This window comes from Diplodia corticola (assembly GCF_001883845.1).
Source record: "Diplodia corticola strain CBS 112549 chromosome Unknown scaffold20, whole genome shotgun sequence".
Lineage (NCBI taxonomy): Eukaryota > Fungi > Ascomycota > Dothideomycetes > Botryosphaeriales > Botryosphaeriaceae > Diplodia > Diplodia corticola.
The window spans coordinates 51,407-70,699 of NW_017971499.1; the positions used below are offsets into that span (position 1 = coordinate 51,407).

General features: G+C 56.2%; 4 protein-coding genes across 4 annotated transcripts; 2 read left to right on the plus strand and 2 right to left on the minus strand.

Annotated features, from left to right (window-relative positions):
- Positions 1 to 148: 148 nt before the first annotated feature.
- Positions 149 to 13,282, minus strand: BKCO1_2000020 (dynein heavy chain; the record flags this gene model as incomplete). Its single annotated transcript, XM_020272198.1, has 3 exons — positions 149 to 7,441; positions 7,487 to 12,918; positions 12,976 to 13,282. 3 exons carry the CDS (start codon positions 13,280 to 13,282, stop codon positions 149 to 151), a joined length of 13,032 nt encoding a protein of 4,343 aa, XP_020131169.1.
- A 1,078-nt stretch (positions 13,283 to 14,360) lies between these two features.
- On the minus strand, positions 14,361 to 16,556 carry BKCO1_2000021 (ribosome biogenesis atpase rix7; the record flags this gene model as incomplete). The annotated part of the gene is made up of 1 exon (XM_020272199.1): positions 14,361 to 16,556. One exon carries the CDS (start codon positions 16,554 to 16,556, stop codon positions 14,361 to 14,363), a length of 2,196 nt encoding a protein of 731 aa, XP_020131168.1.
- Positions 16,557 to 16,899: 343 nt separating this feature from the next.
- On the plus strand, positions 16,900 to 17,846 carry BKCO1_2000022 (snf7 family protein; the record flags this gene model as incomplete). The annotated part of the gene is made up of 3 exons (XM_020272200.1): positions 16,900 to 16,943; positions 17,029 to 17,392; positions 17,613 to 17,846. The coding sequence occupies 3 exons, from the start codon at positions 16,900 to 16,902 to the stop codon at positions 17,844 to 17,846; spliced, it is 642 nt and encodes a 213-aa protein (XP_020131167.1).
- A 580-nt stretch (positions 17,847 to 18,426) lies between these two features.
- Positions 18,427 to 19,229, plus strand: BKCO1_2000023 (uncharacterized protein; the record flags this gene model as incomplete). Its single annotated transcript, XM_020272201.1, has 2 exons — positions 18,427 to 18,692; positions 18,797 to 19,229. 2 exons carry the CDS (start codon positions 18,427 to 18,429, stop codon positions 19,227 to 19,229), a joined length of 699 nt encoding a protein of 232 aa, XP_020131166.1.
- Between the last annotated feature and the right edge of the window lie 64 nt (positions 19,230 to 19,293).

Consider the following 19,293-nt stretch of genomic DNA (forward strand, 5'->3'; position numbering starts at 1 on the left):
CTCTCGTCATCCCATCGTCCATCATACATGCATGTACCGCTTGCTCCCCGGTAAGCCCATCGTCATCGATCTACTTCTCCTCGTCATAACCATAAAAGCTTCTGCTACTTCACCCCCTCTCCAACCAACGCTACCACTTTCTCTCCCTCTACTGCCCGTGCGCCCCACCTTCCTGCGCCTCCGCCATGACCTGCTCGCCCTCATCCAACAAATCCGCAACGAGCTTCAAATTGCCCACCATCGTCTTCGCCTGGCCCACCAACAGCAGCTTCTCCGCATTCGCCGGCAAGCCCAGGTACGTCGGGGGCTCGCGCTCGGGCAGCTCGTTGACCCAGTCGACGAAGGCCTTGAACGCGGTGCCGCTGGGGACCTCGAGGCACGTGTTTTCGTTTTCGGGCGTGGGCTTGACGATGCGGTGGCCCTCCTCGAAGGCGGCAGGGTCCATGATGCTGGCGACGAGCTGGGTGAGGATCTCGAAGTCGCCCTCGGAGTCGATCTTGCCGCCGTACATCTCGGTGATGAGGATGCGGATCATGTCCCAGGGTATGTTCTTGGGCGCGATGTTGGTGCGGCCGTGCGCGACCGACTCGGTCCAGGTGTCGATGATGGTGCTGCAGCACTCGTAGTCCGAGTCGTTGAACTCCCAGAAGCCCTTCCAGCCCAGGCTGGGCGCGTACCGCAGCCGCTCTTGGACGACGGCGTGCAGGAAGCAGAGCAGCAGGTACACGCGCGCGCGCTCGACCGGCTGCTTCTGGGCGCGCGAGCTCAGCTGGCTCAAGCTGTCCTTCATGTTGGCCCTGATGCCGGCGGGCTGCTCGTACATCAGCACGCGGGAGGCGCGGAGCAAGTTGACGGGGATCCTCGGGCTGGTCTCCATGGACAGGAAGAGCCGGAAGTCCGAGTGCGGCTTGAGGCTGTCGATGCGCTTCTCGAGACTCTGCAACCACGTGGGCGCGAGGTGGACGTTCTTGACCATGACCCAGTTGCCCGTTGCGGCGGCGGCCGTGATGGCCTTGTCTGCCGACGAGACACCTTCGTTCGAACCCATGGCAATGTTTGTGCACGAGACATGCATGCGCTCGACGAGGTTGTCGACCTTGTAGGAAGCGTCGAAACCGGGCGACGAGGCGAGAGCAACAGGAGTAATCGCGCCAACCTGCTGCACGATGGCGCCAAGGTCGTCTGTGACCTCTGCGTATTCTTTGCCGAAGACCTCGTACACGAACCTTTCGACAGCGGGGACGAAGCGATCGACGCGGAACAGCTTGATGAGCATGAGCGATCGGAGGTGCTGATCCAGCTTCTCGGTGTTGTCTGGCCAAAGCGGCGGGACGTGGTTCTCAGCAAGTTCCTCGGAATAGAAGGCATCCCAGGCGGCGGAATCGATCTTTTCGATCTCAGTCTTGAAGAGTCGGTGCTTGGTCGCGCGCTCCATGGCCTCATCCCTGCGGTCCTCATTGGTGGAAACGTCAAGCGGGATCAGATCGTCGTCCAAGATAGCATCGATGAGGGACTTGTCCATCTTGTAAGGAGCAGCCTGCGCCAGCAGCATCGCCAGCATGACACGGTCCTTGTGCAGCAGAGCGAGCGAGGTGCGGCGGTAAGTGTCAATGAACAGCCCCTTGATGATGTGATCGATGCGTGCCGCATAACTGAGATCCTTCGCCGCCTTCTTCGTGTCCTGCAGCACGGCCTCGAAAATGTCCGTGAAGTACTGCAGCGAGAACTGGTAGAAGAAGTTGACGTGCCGCAGCTGCTCCAGCACAGCGAAGATGGCCGAGCAAGAGCGAGCAATGATGGTGTATTGCAGCGTAATGTTCTCGACTTCAGTCATAACGCCTTCAGTCTCTGAAACCTTGGCTGAAATCTCGGCAGCTTCCTTCTTGAGCGTCTCGAGCGTCTCGATGACGTTGTCGTCGTCGAGAATGTTTCCGCGCGACTCGTTGAGAGCCTGCAGCAACCTCTTCTCGAGCTGCCGCAGATGGACGGCGAATTCGCCCTGCATCTTGATAAGGTTGGAGCGGCGCTCGTCAACATCGGGTCTCTCGGACTTGAGCACCTCGGCCAGCGACTGCGTCTGCAAACTGCTCTGAGTGACAGTGAAGTTGACGAACGTGGTTCTACTGCAGATGTCGGGCGCGAACGTAGCCGAAGGATCTCTGGTCGAGAGATAGAGCCTGAACGACGGCGAGAAATCGATCTCCTGCTTGCCGAGCTGAATGAGCACACGGCCACCAGTCTTCTGATATTCCTTGTTGAGGACATGGTTGAGGACGGGGTCGAGATGCTCTGCGTCCTGGATGAGGATTGGGTTGCCGAAACGCAGAGCAGACTCGAGCTGCTTCGTGAAGGAGTCATCCAGGAAACTGGTAACAGTGAGCTTCCGGTCCTGGCACTCCTTCTCCAAGAACTCCGTGACGCGTCCGGACGGGTCAATGATGAGCGGGTAGCGGTTGAATCTCTTGAGGATGATTGCGTTCTCTGTGCAGAGGTCATCGGCAGGAAGTGAGTTCTCCTGCCACTTGAGACGCTCATCCGCCGTGGACAGGTACTCTGTGACGGGGTTGGGTTGCTTGAAACTGACTCCAGACATGTGCATCATGTGGAACCAGTCCTCCGTCATGGCCTTACGGTACTGTTGATCATAGTAACCGCCATAAGCGATGAAGGCCGCCGCAACGAGGACATCGCCGACGATGGTGTCGATTTGCGTCTCGAAGCTCTTGCTACTCTCCTCCCAACGTCCACGCTCCGAAGACAAACTGTCGAGCAAACGTACACTACGGTCGACCTTGGACTGGACGCGGCTCATCTCGGACTTGATGGCCTGCGTCTCACTGATGAGCGCAGCGTACTCTTGTTTGTAAGCTGCGATACTCTGCTCCAAGGTATCGATCTGCTTGGAGATAGCCTGTGCCTCGGCCTTGGTCTGCAAGGCAGCATCCTCAAGCTGGCCGACCTCCTCACGGAGGGGACCAACTCTGTCCAAAATCTCCGAGTAGTTGACCTGAGCTTCGACCCACTGCACTAGGGGACCGCAGGCCTTCGAGGCGCGGTTGACCTTGTCAAACGTGAACTCGTCCTTGCTCAAGAATTCGTTCCGCATCTTGATGCGGACGTTTCTGGTCATGTTCTTCTCGTTGTCGTAGTTGACGATGCTGGTGATGAAATCATCCTTCCTCACAATGGCGACGATCGACTTCCAATCCGAGGTCTTGTGTCCCAGGAGGGTGCAGACTGAGTCCAGGGCAAGCCTGACACCAGCAGGCGGGTTTTGCATGGAACGGACTTCAGTCAGGTGCTGCCTCTTGATGTTGCTGACACTCTTCTGTGCCTCCTCGACGGCAGGTTCGGCCTTGGCCAAATCGCCGAGCACAATCTCCCTTCTCTCCGCAACTTCCTTCTCTTGCTTTTCGAGCGCAGCCTGAACTTCAAGCGAGTGACTCTTCCTCTGCTCTGCCTCACTCTGGTCTGCAATCATGCGTTGAAGCTTCTCGTTGGCCTCGGCATCCTTCTGTTCGAGCTGGGCCTTCTTCTGGGCAAGACTCTTCCTCAGATCGCTAACCTTGTCGACAGTCTCACGCAGCTTCTCGAGACCGACGTTAAGATGGCGCTGCTGCTCCTCAAGATCCTCGCGCTTCTCGTTGTAAAGCCTGACGTATTGCGCGACGAAGTCCAAAAAGTGGCGCGGAGTCAAGTGCATGATCTTGTTCTGCTGCTTGCGGAGGCGGCCGTTGAAGCGATGCAGCGAGTAGTGGATGTACACCATTGCGTTCACCACTGCCTCACGGTGCGAGGGCGGCAGGTTGAGGTCTCTGTACGCAACCGGAATGCTGTCCGGGGACTTGAATTTGGCACGATCCAGGTCAACCGACTGCGTAAGTTCGGTGCCAACCTGGTAGAGTGCCTGGTCGGACCAATCACCGAACCAGTTGAGGACGCAACGGTTGAACAGGGCAGGAGAGGTGGCAGCCTTAGAGGATAGTCCTTCTTCGGGCGGGTTCATGGTGAACACAACGTGGAGGTTCTTGACAATCTGCTGTGTGAACCACTTGTACAGCTCCTCTTGCGAATCCAGAAGCAAGCCCTGGCGCTGTGCACCTTCCTTGCAAGACGTCATCAACGAGGCGTACTCGTCGCCCTCGAAGAGACCGGGGACCTCGGCGTTGGCAAGCAACGTGTTCATGCGCTCGAGGAAACCGGAGTCAAGGACGTTGGACTCGTCCATAATGAAGCAAATCTTCTCGCCCTTGCAACCACACCTGCGCAGGACATTCCGCAAGTCGTCATCGAAGTCTTCTGAGGAATACTTGCCGTGCACCTTGATTTGGTAGACTTTGAGGCCGTTCATCCAGGCGACGAAACGCGACAAGGTAGTCTTGCCGGAGCCACTGACACCAATCAGAATCAAGTGACCTTGAGGTTGACGGAAGACACGATCGATGCGAAGCACATGGTCCAGAACGTCGTTGAAGAGAATAAGAGGCACATCGACCTCTTCTTCGCAGAAGGTCTTGAGACGGGCTTTGACGAAGTCCCGAAGCTGTTCACGCTCCACAGGGACGTAGTTCTTGGAAAGCCAGTTGGAGTAGAGAATAGGGCCGCCAAGGGCCTTCTCCTCCTCGATCGTCGGAAAGTGGTCCATAGCGACTCGGGAAATGGCTTCTTCGGTCCACTTGCGCTCATCCTCAGCGATAAGACGATCCTGGAAAAGACGGAGAGCCTCATGAGCCCAGATCCTGACAAGCCCTTCGACGCTGAGGTTTTCAAGCGGCCTGATGGCCTCGTATATACCACGCACCCATCTCGTGAGCTCACGAGGCGAGTAGACGTAATGCGGCTGAATGTCAGGCGTGAAGCGTTTCTGGGATTCGGAGTAGACTTGGACCATGGCCTTGGTAAGGGGTTCGGCGTAGCCGCGCAGCGATGGGATAATCTTGAGCACAGCGTTGTTGAACGTGCCATAGATTTGCTGGAGAGAAAGCTCACCAGGGTAGTCGACCATGACAAGAGGGGAGTGGCGCAAGAAACGGAGACCCATGGCAGTACGACCGGCGTCAGTGGGCGGGTTACAGGCACCGACAAATTGGATGCGGTCAAGAGTGACCCAGCTCTTGTCCGAGGTTCTCCAGAAACCGTTCTGTTCAACCAGTTGCCTGATGAAAGAAATGGCGCGCTGAGTACCATAGTTGTCGGGGGCAGGCAAGTTGATCTCATCGCAGAAAAGGACAAGCCAGCGACCAATCTGGGTGGGGCTGAGGATAACGCCATTGAGCGTCTTGCGGTACTCGCAGTATTGTTCAAACGTCTTGATCAGGAGGTCCGGAGTGGTAGCACTCGAGAAGTTGAGACCGACAACCTCCATGTTGGGGAGCTTGCGAAGAGCGCTGAAAAGCGTCATGGTTTTACCGGAACCAGGGGGACCGCAAAGAAGCAGAGGTTTGTGCTCAGCAAGCCAAGAGTAGAGAACATCCTCGTGACGGACAGTGTCGATGGTGGGAATGACGACATCAGTCTGAATGATGGAATGGGTGTTGACTTCGACGTTAGGCACCTGGTTCTGCCAGAGCGTCCATTCAGCCCGGGGCAGGGCAACGTCGAAGTCAATCAGCGATGTGCCTCCGCTAAGTGGCGGAGTGTCCACAGTACTCAGGCCAGCAACCATGTCGCCAAACTCCTTACGTTCGGACAAGGGACAGTCACCGGTCAATGACCAAGTGAGTGCAAGAAGTAGCTTCTTGGACAGGAAGGCCTCGATCTGTTCGTCTTCAAGTGGGAAGTCGGGGTGCTGCACGTTATACTCGAGCATAGAGCGGCAAGTCTTGTTGAGGAGGGAAAACAGCGTGTTAAGGACGCGGATTTCAGTGTACTCCATGATGTGATTGAAGGGACGCGCACTGTCGAGAGCCTTGATGACGAACCCGTCATTGAGCAGACGATGCTCGAGAAGGTCGGCGACGAATTGCTGAAGCTGCAAAGCCTTCTGTGACATGACACCAGGAGCGACACTGTCATCTTCCAAGTCCTCGAAAGGTTTCTCACGCAGCTCGCCGAGGTAGTTGGCAATCATCATGTCGGTGGAAACAGTATCGGTGCTGAACCAGACCATACCGCAACGAGAGACGGTGGCCAAGGTTGCGTACTTCAGCGTCTCGACTTCGAACATAATACGGACGTTTGCCGGCAGGTTCAGACGTTCACCGTTCGGGAGTGTGAGCAGCTTGTTGTCGTCAAGCACACTGTTCAAGTTCTCAACCCACTCGGGATCGACATCGCCGTCGAAAATGATCCAGTGGCGCTTGGTGTCCTCTCCACGAAGGTTGTCGACAATCTTACGCAGAATACTCGTGAACAGACCGTCGGTCCATTCTCTCGTCGTGCTGTCCAAGTTGCCGTAAAGGTGCTCTTTCGACATGACCTTGGGGTCAATGACATGGCATACACCCTCCGTGCCCTCAACGCGCTGAAGCGCCTGCAGAAGCGTCTTCCACGCTGTGGATTTGCCGGAACCGGAAGAGCCAACCATCATGACACCGTGGTGCAGGTTCTGAATCTGATAGAGCTGAAGGACCTTCGTCATCCAGTTGTCGCTAACAACAAGACGGTTCTCGCTTGCAGTGTCGCGGATCGCCTGCTGAAGGGCCTCGAGCGGAGCGGGCACGTATTCGATCCCAGGGAAACAATCTTCCTCAATGTCCCTCATCGTTTCAACATCAGATTGGATAAGCTTGGGGGCCACCGTCTCGCGAAGACTCTGCAGCAAGATTTGAGATTCCATAACCTCATCGGTTTCGGTCAGCTCAGCGTCGTCTTTGCCCACGCGGTCACGCTTGAGTCCACCAGAGCTGACCAGCACACTCTTGAGTGCACGGAGACCAAAATCGTAATGGGCCTGCTTCGAGAGGGATTTGGAGCACTTGTCGAAGAACGGCACGATTTGGCTGGAGATTGGCTTAGCATGCGCGAAACCTTGAGAGTAGAGCATGACTTCAGCAATGAGTTCTTTGTCGGGCTTCGACATGGCAACGCTGCGGAACAGCTTCTTCAAGTTGTCAGGGAGGTTGGAACGGCCAGCATAACCAGGGTTCATGGTGATGAATAGGCCAGTGTTCAGATCAACACGAAGGTTGCGGCCGATCAGCTCAATCTGAGCCTTGTCGTCGGTAGCGCCCTTGCGCAGTCCAAGTTGGATGTTCTGCACCTGCTGAGAAACGGCAGACAAGATACGCTCTTCCAAACGGTTGAACTCGTCGAAACAGCCCCAGGCGCCGACCTGGCAAATACCAAGGAAGATACGTCCCATGGCCTGGAAGTCGAAAGTATCGTCACAGCAGAAAACAAGAGTGAAGCGACCGAGTTGAACACCAAGGGCCTTGACTGACTCGGTCTTGCCAGTACCTGCAGGTCCATAGGGAGAACCGCCAAGTCTTTGTGAGAGTGCCTGGGTAAGGGTCAAGAAACAACGGTCGGTAAGAGGAGTGCGGACAAGACGCTCAGTGACACCAAGGTATTCGTAACCGTAATCCAGCGTGGCATTGGCCATCTTGATCTTAAGACGTTGGAGGTGGTCGCCCTCGGCCTTGTACTCGTAGCGCATCTGCAGAAGCCATACGTGATGGTTCTCGGAATCGGCACCGAGAGTCTTCAGCTTGTCGATGACATCACGTTGGTGGACACACTCAGTAATCAGGTGTTCGCACTTCTTGCGCTGGATTGAGTCAAGATCTCCCAAAACAGCGGTGGCCAGAAGCTGTAAAATGGTAACTTGACGATCATAAAGGGCCGGAAGGGCGGAACCACCGTTGCGCAGGGCGTTGTCGACGTCCATGGTCCAGCAAGCCTGGGTAGCGAGGACAACAATCTGTGCCGGGTACTGAGCGATGTAGGCCTCGAAAACTTCCCGATCAATCGTCTCAGCCTGCAAAATGCCATTGAACTGCTCTACGGCCTCGCCAAGCAGCTCTGCCAGTGTAGTCTTCATGTTCAACTCAAGCGCACCCAGCCACTCGTTGATCTTGGGGGTCTTGATCAGGGAGATTTCCTTCTTCAGCTGAACCTTCTCGTCTTCCTTCGAGGTGAAGCCGGTGATGACGGAGTCTTCAGTGGTGATCAAGCCAGACAGACCAGCAAACATCTTGCGCAGATGCTTCGCGATTCTGACCGTATCATTGCTGTTACCAATGATCTCGAGCAAGTCTTCGTCGCCAACAAAGTAGAAACGAGGGAAGGAGACACGCTCGCGCTCAAGGTACTCTCCGAGGGCCTTCTGGATCTTGTTGAGCAGCTCTTCGAGACGCTCAAGTGACTTCTGCACACCGGGAATAGCCAGGACATCGAGAATGAAAGGCGAACGAGAGACCTTCTTCATGACGTTCAGGAACTCGGAGTTGATATTCTGGAATCGAGAGGACTCCATCGGCAGGAGGTGCTTAATGTCGGCATTTCCCGTGAAAACGCCCTCCAAGTACACCCATTGACGCTGGACATCAATCCAAACATCGAAGAGTACGTGGATGCGGTTGAGTTTCTCCTCCCAAGACGATGCTTCTTCCTCGAACTCCTTGTAGTACGGAGAGTGCCTCATAGCCTGCAGAGAGTTCAAGTTCTCGCTGCATTTGGCAAAGAGATCGTCCCAACCACGAATCAGGCGACACTTGTTCTGGTAGGATACAAGTTCCAGAGAGTAGTTTTGCCAAGTTTCACGGACTTGCCTCAAGAACTCCTCGAGAGCCATTTCACCCATGGCTTGGGTGATGACATCGCGGATGACATTCTCGCTCTGGGCCAGCTGGAGATCCCAAACATCCCCCAAAGTCATTGACAAGGGCGAGTATCTCTTAGTCGGCTTCAGGGCGCGGAAGATCTTCACCCAATGACGCTCGCGGACAGCTTCAGAACGCATATCGGAAAGGAGGGGGTTGACCTTGAGCAAACCCTTGAGATGGTTCTGCACATGCTCAAAAGCGGCATACTGGCGCATGCGACTGGGCATCTCCTTAGTCATCTTGATCAGATTGTCGAGGGACTGGCGGAGCTTGCGAGGCTGAATACTCGTCCAGAGAGTGTCCTTGAGGTCGTTCAGACTGCTCCAGATGGTGGAGAGCGCAGCCCAAACCGACTTGAAATCCTGGACTTCCTCGAGGAGAGTGGGCAAGATACTCTCTCCGCTAGGTGGAAGATCAAGAGCTTCCTTGGCTTCAGATACCATCCTCGCCTCCTCGCTGAGCTGGGTGAGCTTCTGATCGAAGGTTTGCAGGGTGGCGGACGCCTCCTCCGGAGGAATTGTACCAGAAACAGGCTTCTCTTCGTTCCACTGCCCGACGAGCTCGGTGATCTTGTCGGTCATCACCTTGTCCTGGGCAGTAAGTCTCGCCCTGAGCGCATCCGTCTGATCGTTGACAATCTTGCTCTTCCGGCTGAGAATCTCGTTGAGAGTCGCCCACTCGTGATCAATCTGGTCACAGTCCAGCCAGTCTTGAGGGAATTGGTAGCGCTGACGAGTGAGCGTAGTCTGTCCCTGCCTGAAAATTTCAACCTCGGGAGCCAAGGTCTTGACCTTCTGCTTGCATTGCTTGACGGAAGTGATGAAGTGAACGACTTGAGCAGTAGAGGACGACTCGAGAGACTGGCCCTCAAGGTCCTTACGCGCCTTTTCGATCTCTGCGTAGACCTCTGCCATACGTGCTCCAAGGCGAGCGGCAAACTTGACAAGAATCTCATGCTGCCACTGGTCGTACTTGGCGTTGACCTTCATCTGGACTTGCTCGTAGTCGATTGTGACATTGCCAAAGGTGCGGCTGACATCCGAGGTATCGAAGGTTGAGCGTGTCTTGCGGATGTCCTGCAGCAGTTGCAGCCATTTGCGGAGCTCGTCTCCAAGGATATCGTACACTTGATCCGACTTAAGATCCCAAAGGGATTGGAAACGCAGCCAGTCATCGACGTAAACGCTGACTTCCCTGATCTTTTCTTCGATGGCACCGTACACACGGGTCAGTGACTCGGTGCAGCGGCTGGGAAGGTCCACAAAGCGGAGGCTGGCGGGATCCTGAACGGCTTCAAGACGCATATCGTATCGTGAGGACTTGATCTTCTCGAGCCTGCAAATAACGCCGAGCCACTCATGCAACTGGTCAAGCCAGCTAGCGCGGGCAAACTCCAGCGGAGGGTCAAGGTAGATGACCTGGTTGCGCATGGTGATTTCGTGAATGAGGTGGGACAGGCGGGGGCGACTTTTCTCTGCGCTCTCAGACGAAGAAGTAGTAGGCCGACCATCAAGGTCAGAGCCCTCGGCCCTCTCGAAAGCTTGGATCCACTCCTGGATGGCGGTGCTCAGACGAACAAGAAGAGTGCGCTCGATCCTAGAGTTCAACTCGGAGACGTAGTAAGGAAGGTTGACGTAGTTCTCGAGGTTAAGTTGATCGACAGCGCGCTGGATCAAATCCAAACTGGAACGGAAAGAATCGTACTTGTAAGGGCAGGTTTCGAGGTCGACAAGAGCCTTTTGGATGTTGGCGTGAATGGTCTTGAGGGTTTCCGTCTTGTTTTGAAGGAGCGAAACAGCTGCGGCGAACTCCCGGACGAACTGGACGTGCTTGCTTTCACCTCTAGCCGGAGCCAAGGAGTGATCCGTTGTCGCGGCGAGCGGGCCTTGCCTGATGTGCAAGTCATAAGCGTGAACAAAACTCTCCCACTTCAGAGGGACACCCTTTGTGATCAAGCTTTGAGCATCGTTCTGGTAGCCGTGCAGGAGTATGGAAACCTCAACCATTTCGGTAATCGCACGAGTAGTCTGCGAGTACGTACGTACACTCTCCATCATGCTGACAGCGTAGGGGTATACACGCTTGGCCTCTTTCGAGATGTTGTTGATAGCGTGAGGAACCTGATAGTTGAGCCAGAGAAGGTTGCGCACTTCCTTGAACAGGGCGATGACCTGGTGGTCAAAGTTGACGCCTAATTCCAAAGAGTTGCCGGCAGCACGGTTCCGAGAAACGCTGAAGAGACGGCCGGAAATGGACAGGTTACGCCTCTGCACTTCCTTCAGCCAGGCTTCGTAGATTGGCCGCGTATCGAGCTTTTTCCTGAACATGTTGCTCTCGCTCTGAAGCTTTTGGCCTTCCATGTGGAGACTCCAATCCTTGCCGAGAATGTTCTCAACCTTGCCCATGTAGCCATCCAGCTGACGCTCAATCTGGCGCGCCCAAATGACAGCGCCAGAGACCGGCGGGAGATCCCGGAGCTGGGCCATCGCGTGAGCTTCCGAGTGTCCGTACTGTTGCTTGAAGCGCTCGTGCAATGCCGAGATGTCTTGCTTGACATTATCAATTAGCTGAGTCTGGTACTCAGAAATGGCGCCCCGAATCTTCGGTCTGACGAAAAGGGCGTTGAACTTGGAAAAGACGCGGAACATCTCGTTGGCGTTCTTCGCCGTAGCCAGACGATCTCTCAGCCTGGCAATAATGGAGTTCTCAACACGAGATGTACGCTCGTTGTACGTCATCTCAGCCTGCTCCCATATGCGGGTTCCTTCGGGAGTAACGTCCAAGACATCGACATCCTTCAGAGCTGCATAGGCCTGGGCAACCTCCTCGACAGCGTCAACATCGCCAATCTCCTCCACGATGACAGCGTCGTCCTTTGCGTTATCGGAGATTTCTCTGACTGTGGTGCTGGGACCGAGCACATTGACGATGGTGCGCTGGAGTTGCTCGTGGTTCTTCCGGAAGGTCGTGATGTACTTGAGCCTATCCTGGGTCCGGATGTGCCGAGGCTGGATCTTGATGGGGATGAACTTCTCGTTCCTCCGCCGGGACACTTCACGCGCCACGTTAGTAAACTCCTTGACGTTGTCGTCCCATGCGCGCCAAACGCCCTCGGCGAGCTTCATGGTCGCATCAAAATCAGGGAACTCTTGGTGCATAAGCTCGCGACCATTAAGGAGGAAGTGTATCCGAGCATCCAAATCACCCGAGATGGCTTCCACCAATGCAAGAGCGCGCTTGATGGGGTACGGAGAGGCACGGAGCTTCTTGTTCAAGTGGCCGAAGATCAGGTTGATGGAATCCTGCACCTTCTCCAACGAGGTCGCAGACAGAAGCTCATCAAGAGGGAAATCGCGCATCAGTAGGTTGTACTTCTGCACGGTTTCCATGGTCTCTTTCAAGCCCGTGTCGGTGCTGAAGCTGACTGTAGCCTGGAATCGCTTCGCATGGCGGAGCACATCCATGGTGAGGGACACGCCATCGCTGCGAAGCTGCTGCTCGATTCCAGCCAGAGCCGACTCCATGTTCAGCCAGAAATTAATTTCTTGATTCGCGGTACCGCTGGCAGGATCGCGATTCGTCTTCGTAATCGTCTGTATCGACCTAATCCACCCATTGACAATGTTCTGCAGGTTGTTCAAGAACTTGCTGTCGTCCAACAAGGCCGCGGGGATGAGGTCAATGGTCGGCTTGATCCCCTTGGCCTGGGCATCCTCCAACGCATTTTGAATTACATCAGGTTGAGCCAACAAAAGCTCGGGTATCTCGGTGTTCTGCTGCAACTGAAGCAAACTCAACTCTAGCTCTGCAATCCTCTTCTTAGCGCCAGGAATGCCGGTTCTGGCATCGACGTCCCCTTTGCTCCAGCTCGGGTGGAGCGCCGCCTGGCTCTTCGTGTACGCATCAAAATAGGGCGCCAGCGCCAGGTGAACGAGAGAGTGTAGGGCCTCGAATGGAGAGCTGAGGGGGCCCTGGCTATTCGTGGTGGTGTCCGACGAGGCAATTCCGGGGAGATTGATGACCTGGATCTGCTGGCTGATGGGCGCGGCCGGGTTAATGGGCTGCGGACCCTTCAGGATGGCGATGCAGGCATCGTAGGAGCTCGTGGCGGACAGCTCGGAGGTCAGCGTGTAGACGTAGCGCAGCGTCGGGACTAAACGAAATGAGTGATCAGCAACGATCTGAGGCGGAGGCGAGCGCGCAGACGAACCTTCCGACCCGTTCGCGGCGTCAATCGGCTCTTGGTCGCTGATGATTCTCTGCACATAGAGCGCAACCTGCGACTCGAGAGCGAAGCGTGTGCAGCGCTGCAGCGTATCGGCCAGCAGCGACTCGGACAGCAGGCTCCCGGGCGCAGCAAGATCCTCCTCGGAGGCGCCCAGGGTGACGCTCAGGACTTTGACGAGATGGTCGACTATGACTTGCGGATCTATCGAGGTGGATGTGGGTGCGGGCTGCTTGGGCGCGGAGATGCCGTTGGCGGCGGCCCCTGGGGTTGTGACCAAGGGGTCCTCCATGGTGTGATTCGGTGTGGAAATCAAAGCGGTTCAAGACATGTGTTCCGGCGGACGGCGAGGAGGGAGCGGCGACGGGGAAAGCGAGGCCGCGGACGGGAAAGGCGAAGGGAGCGGCGGATGCGGGATGCGGCGGTGCGGTGTGGTTGTTGACGGAAGCAACAAAATACGCCTTCGGCGGGCGCGCTGCATCCAACGCACGCGCGGGCGACACGTCTTGCCCCTGCACCAACCAAATCGCGCCCGGTGCCGGAGACGGATAAGCTTGTTTCCACGCTCCACCCTCCACCGCCTGCCATCACCGCCTTCTCGCCTGAGTTGCCCTCTGCTCGTTCCGTCGCACGCCCGTCGGCATCATCCGAAATTTTGCTTGTCTCAGTTCCTGCTGACCCTTGCTGCCTGCTGTTTCGCGTCGCGTTCCTCATGCTCCACCCCGCATATCAATTGCTCTGTAATCCGATAGCTTGCCGCACCCTGCCGATCACACCCGTTCCCGCTAAGGAACACTTGCCGCTCGGACCACGGGTGCACAGGCGGGACAAGCTGTACCTACGCAGGTGCCGCTTGCCTTTCAACCATCAGCAGCACCAAGAGCATCCTACTGTTCTGCAACCCGCACAAGTCTGCCGGCAGGATCGATCTGGCCCAGACTCACTCAGCTTGCGGCTTCGGCGTTTCTTGGCAACTGTTTCAACAAGGGTTCATAGCACTGCGGTTCGCTGGCTGTAAAGAGATGGCCAGGATTTCTGTCGACGTGGCACGCAATACCAACTATCCAGCCCTCAGGGCTGTGACCCTTGGGGCGAGCTTCTGATGTGCGCTTGATGCTCTGGATACATACTGCCCCTGTGAAGAAATGCGCCTTCCTGTGGCGTATGGGTCGCATGGTGGCCAAAACTCACTATTGTATGCTCAAGCTACACTACCTGCGCTACTGACCGCCTACGATAAAGACACCTGGAATTCTGAAGGACTTTTCTCAATTGGTTTTCCGTGTCCTTTCTCAGGGACATGGCACACACGCGTTCTATTGGGATATCTATCACACAGCCTTCTTCTTGCGCCAGCGCACCATCTACACCTACACCCTCGACGACAGCCTCTTCTTCAACAACTCATACCTCAGCAAATCCCCAACACTCGGCACAATCTTCTCCCGAGCCTTCTCGAAGTCCTCCAGATTGACCTCAGCACTCTTCCGCCTGAGCGCGTTCTGGCCAGCCTGCCTCAACAAACTGCCCAGATCCGCACCCGAGTAGTTCTCGCAGACCCTTGCGAATTCTGCATAACGCTCATCGATGGGAGTGCGCTTGATGAGGGCCCTGAGGATCTCTGCGCGCTCGCTGGGGCCGGGGAGGCCAACGAAGAGCATAGTCTCCAAGCGGCCAGGTCGCAGCATGGCGTCATCGATCATATCGGGACGGTTCGTGGCAGCGATCAGGTAGATTCCCTCACGAGTGCTCAAGCCATCAAGCTCGGTGAGCAACGTGTTGACAACGCGGGCGGATGCTTCGGACTGTGAATCGTTGCGTTTGGGCACGAGCGCGTCGAGCTCATCGAAAAAGATGACGCATGGAACGGAAGAGCGTGCGCGGGAGAAGACCTGGCGAACAGCGCGCTCGGATTCTCCGACGTATTTGTTGAGCAGTTCTGGTCCCTTGACGCTGATGAAGTTGGCCTTGGACTCGTTGGCCACAGCCTTTGCCAGTAGCGTCTTTCCACAACCCGGAGGTCCCCAGAGTAATACGCCAGTTGGGGCTGTAATACCAACTTGCTTGTACCTGTCTGGATGCTGAATCGGCTCAACGATGGCCATCTGGAGCTCCTCGCGGATATCTTCCAGAGCACCGATATCCTCCCATGTGGTGTCTGGCACTGTGGCAAAGCCCTCGCGCTTAGAGGAAGGTTGAATACCAGGCAGAACCGTGTTGAACGCCTCCATCGTGATAGCAAGGGTTTCAAAACCGGCTGGACGTGGTAGGTCTCTCCGTTTGGCAACTCGCACAAGCCGAGTGATGCTCTTGTCATCCTCATCTCCTCCTATTATCTCTCCACCATCGACATCCATCTCTTGCTCAGCCTCCCGACCCTGCTGTTCAAGAGCTTCCCTGTAACGATCCATAGCCCACGAGCCGGCCTTGCCGACAAGATCTCGCAGATCGGCACCCACAAATCCACCAGTTCTCTTCGCTAATTGAGTGTAATCAACATCATCGGAGACCTTGACCTCTCGTGTTTGAGCCCGAAGAATCAATTCCCTCATCTTTTCATTTGGAACACCCATGTTGATTTCCGTGTCGAACCTACCACCTCGTCTTAGAGCCGGATCGATGCTGTCGGGCCTGTTGGTGGCAGCAAGGACAATGACAGGTTTGCCATCATTCGCTTCCATAGCTAGACTATCCATGGAAATGAGCAGCTGTGCCACGATACGTTTTTCCATCTGGCTCTGTGATGTATCTCTCTTCGGAGCAATGACATCGATCTCGTCGATGAACAGCAAACACGGTGCATTCTTCCGAGCTTCTTCGAAATGTTCCCTCACTTGCTTCTCGGACTCCCCGGACATTCCAGAAACGACAGACGGGCCAAGGATCTCGATCAGCGGTATACCCATCTTGGCCGCAAATGCCTTCGAAATCATGGTCTTACCACATCCTGGCGGGCCATGCAGAAGAACACCACGGGGAATAGGAATCTTGGCAGCAGTGTACTCTTCCGGACGGAGCAACGGTAGCACGAGAAGCTCCTTCAACTGGCGCTTCACGTGTCCAACACCGCCGCAATCCTCCAGCTTTATGTGCGTCGGAGTCGCGATGTTGATCTCGGTCTTCGATTCGCCCTTCCTCTTCTTCTTTACCGGCTGTCCGTCGGGCAACCGCTGACCATCCCGCTTCTTCGCAGCCGCCTCGGCGGCAGCCGTCTGCTTAGCCAAATTCCCGCGCAGCGCTACATTCATTGCGTTTTCCGACACGGCCTTTTGTCCCTTCTCCTGCTCGTCTCCGAGATCGGCGTCAATCGGTGCCATCTCATCGTCTCCACTTGCTTCGTCCTCCTTCATGACGTCTAGCACACGTTCGATGCTGTCCTCTAGCGGTTTTCGAGGCCGTCTTGCGAGAGAAGAATTGGAGCGCTTGATCCAGTCGGACACGGTGGAGACCGAGAGATTTGGATTTTCGCCGGGCTGCTCATCGACAAGGTTGCGGATGACTTGGAAGACCTCTTTATCAAGGCCCTGCCGGAGGGACGGTCGGCCCTTGCCGCGGACTGATGGCATCTTGTATGGGGAAATACGACAAGGCGAGAAAGAGGACGTCGCGAGTTCGCTCTTAGATTTCGGTCGCGTGGGGCCAAGCGGCCGGTTTGCGGGTCGGTGGTGAGCAGCTCTCAAGGCCAGCGTGCCTGGCAGAAAATCAATGGACTGCGGACATCGGCTCCAGGAAATTTCTCAGGCCCGGCGGACGCACTGACGCACTGACGCACTTGCAGGGGTCTGCGATAAGCCGCCGATAAGCTGGCCCTGTCTTAAGCGCCTTGGCGGCGCATCATACGCACTGCCCGACGCCGGAGTTGTCTTGCGACTCGCAACTTCTGAGACTCGCTCGCAGCCGTCGACAGTCATGGGCAACTCCGGGAGCACCCATAAGATATCTGCACAGGATAAGTGAGTTATAGCTTTGCGCCCCCTCTGCGCCCTTGTCCAACACGTCTCGCATACGCGCAGCTAACGCCGCGCGCCCACTACCCAGAGCTATCCTGGACATGAAGATTCAACGAGACAAGCTACACCAGTACCAAAAGAAGATCATCATCATCACCAGCCGCGAGACCGAGGTCGCGAAAGAATGCCTGAAAAAGGGTGACAAGCGGCGCGCCTTGCTGGCCCTGCGTCGGAAGAAGTACCAGGAATCGCTGCTGCAGAAGACCGACGCCCAGCTTGCCCAACTCGAGACGCTCACGAGCGATGTTGAGTTTGCGCTAGTGCAAAAGGATGTGTTATTCGGTCTACAACAAGGCACGAGCGTGCTAAAGGAGATTCACAAGGAGATGGGCGGGCTAGAGAATGTGGAGAAGCTCATGGGTGAGAATGAAGAGGCGCAGGCATACCAAAGAGTTAGTACCAACCAGCACATCACAGCAGCCATTCAAGCTGCGGCCACAAAGGCCTCTGGAGACATCTTGTGTCGCCATTTGAACTGGGAGCAACCCTGCCCATGGTTGTGGCCGTTACTATGGTCATGGACCACGCGGAAGGTTTACCTCATGACCAGCTGCGCTTTGGCCACCTGTTGACGGAATGAGAATGAAGCGCCAATACTGACAACCACTACAGGAGATAAGTGAAATGCTTGCCGGCAGAATGTCCAACCAAGACGAGGACGAGGTGGAGGACGAACTAGATGCGCTTGAGAAGGAAATGAACGGCACCAGACTCCCAGAGAATCTACCGGATGCTCCGACTGTAGTTCCCGACGCTGGACAGGCAGAACGCGGTTCTGCGCGGGAGAGAGCCGAGGCAAGAAGACAGGAGCAGGCAACCATGCGCGCGGAACCGATGCTTGCATGATCTGTCGGTGGTTGGCATTTTGTTGGCTGTCTGCTGCATGCATTTCAGCAAGGCGTTGGGGCATCATCTTCTGGGCAGGGCAACGGCGGAGCACATGTTGGTTTTACATAGAGATATCCGCAACGTAATCTTGACTCATAAGGAAAGCTGAGCGCTGGTGGCCCAGCATCACTTCTCACGTGCGGACGCGCATATGCGTTGACGATCTAAGCCAGCAGGATGACAGCCTTGTCTCCGCAGCAGCTAGCTTGCCCGTTATCGCGGCTACGATTGCTGTTTCCCGATCGCATGACGCGAAGTCCATCGACACTCCGCCGTTGTCGTCACGATGTCTCTGAAATTTCCAATCTCCGGACAGCAAGCCCTCGCGAGTTGTGCAGGATCCGCCGGCGTGGAGAAGACGCAACATGAGCGTGTCAGAGCTTCTGCGTTGCCCCTCCCCCGCCATTTGCTGCTGCGGGCCCTCCTGGCATCATCACCTACCCTAGCTCTCAGGATTCATACATCGCCAAACAAAAATATACACCGGCATCAGCGTCAAGTTTCCCGGAGAATACAACGCATATAGTAGCTGGGAAGAATGTCGCATCACTGCCACGACGAGCACGCTGGCCACGGGCACGGCCACGGCGACGACCACGGGCACGTACACGACCATAGCGACGACATCACACCGGCGCTGCAGTCGCTACTGTACGAACAAGTCGACTTCGCGGGCGTCAACACGCTGAACGAGGAGACGCCTCGCGCAGGCGCCGCCATCCTGCAAAAGACGTGGACGCAACGCCTGGAACCCGAGCCAGAGCTAGCCAGCGATGCCGACGAGCAGCTGCTCATGCTCGTTCCGTGAGTCAGCCACCTACTTGCAAGCGGCGCAGACCCTCTCGCCGATCGCTAGTCTCGAGCTCTCGGTCACCATAGCTGACGCTCTCCCTCTCCCCAAAAACCAGCTTCACCGGCCAAGTCCGCCTCCACGCCATCCTGCTCCGCACCAGCGCCACCTCGTCCGCGCCCAAGACGCTCAAAGTCTTCCTCAACCGCGACGACCTCGACTTCGGCACCGCGTCCGACCTGCAGCCGACGCAGACGGTCGAGCTCTCCCAGACCAACGACGTCCAGGAGCTGCCGGTCAAGCGCGCCCTCTTCAACACCACCCGCTCGCTCGCCCTCTTCTTCGAGGACAACTTCGGCCAGGGCGACGAGGACGTCACCCGCATCAGCTACCTCGCCTTCAAGGGCGAGTTCATGAAGCTGAACAAGGAGCCCGTCAACTTCCTGTACGAGGCTGCTGCCAACCCGTCGGATCACAAGGTCAAAGGAACGAGCGCATTGGGTATGGGAAGCGGCATCGGTGGTCCAGGTGGCGGCAGAGACGGAGCTTAGGATGAGCTTGTTGGGATGAGTTATAAGCATGAGTTGGAGACGGAGAGCTTGGGTAAGCAATACT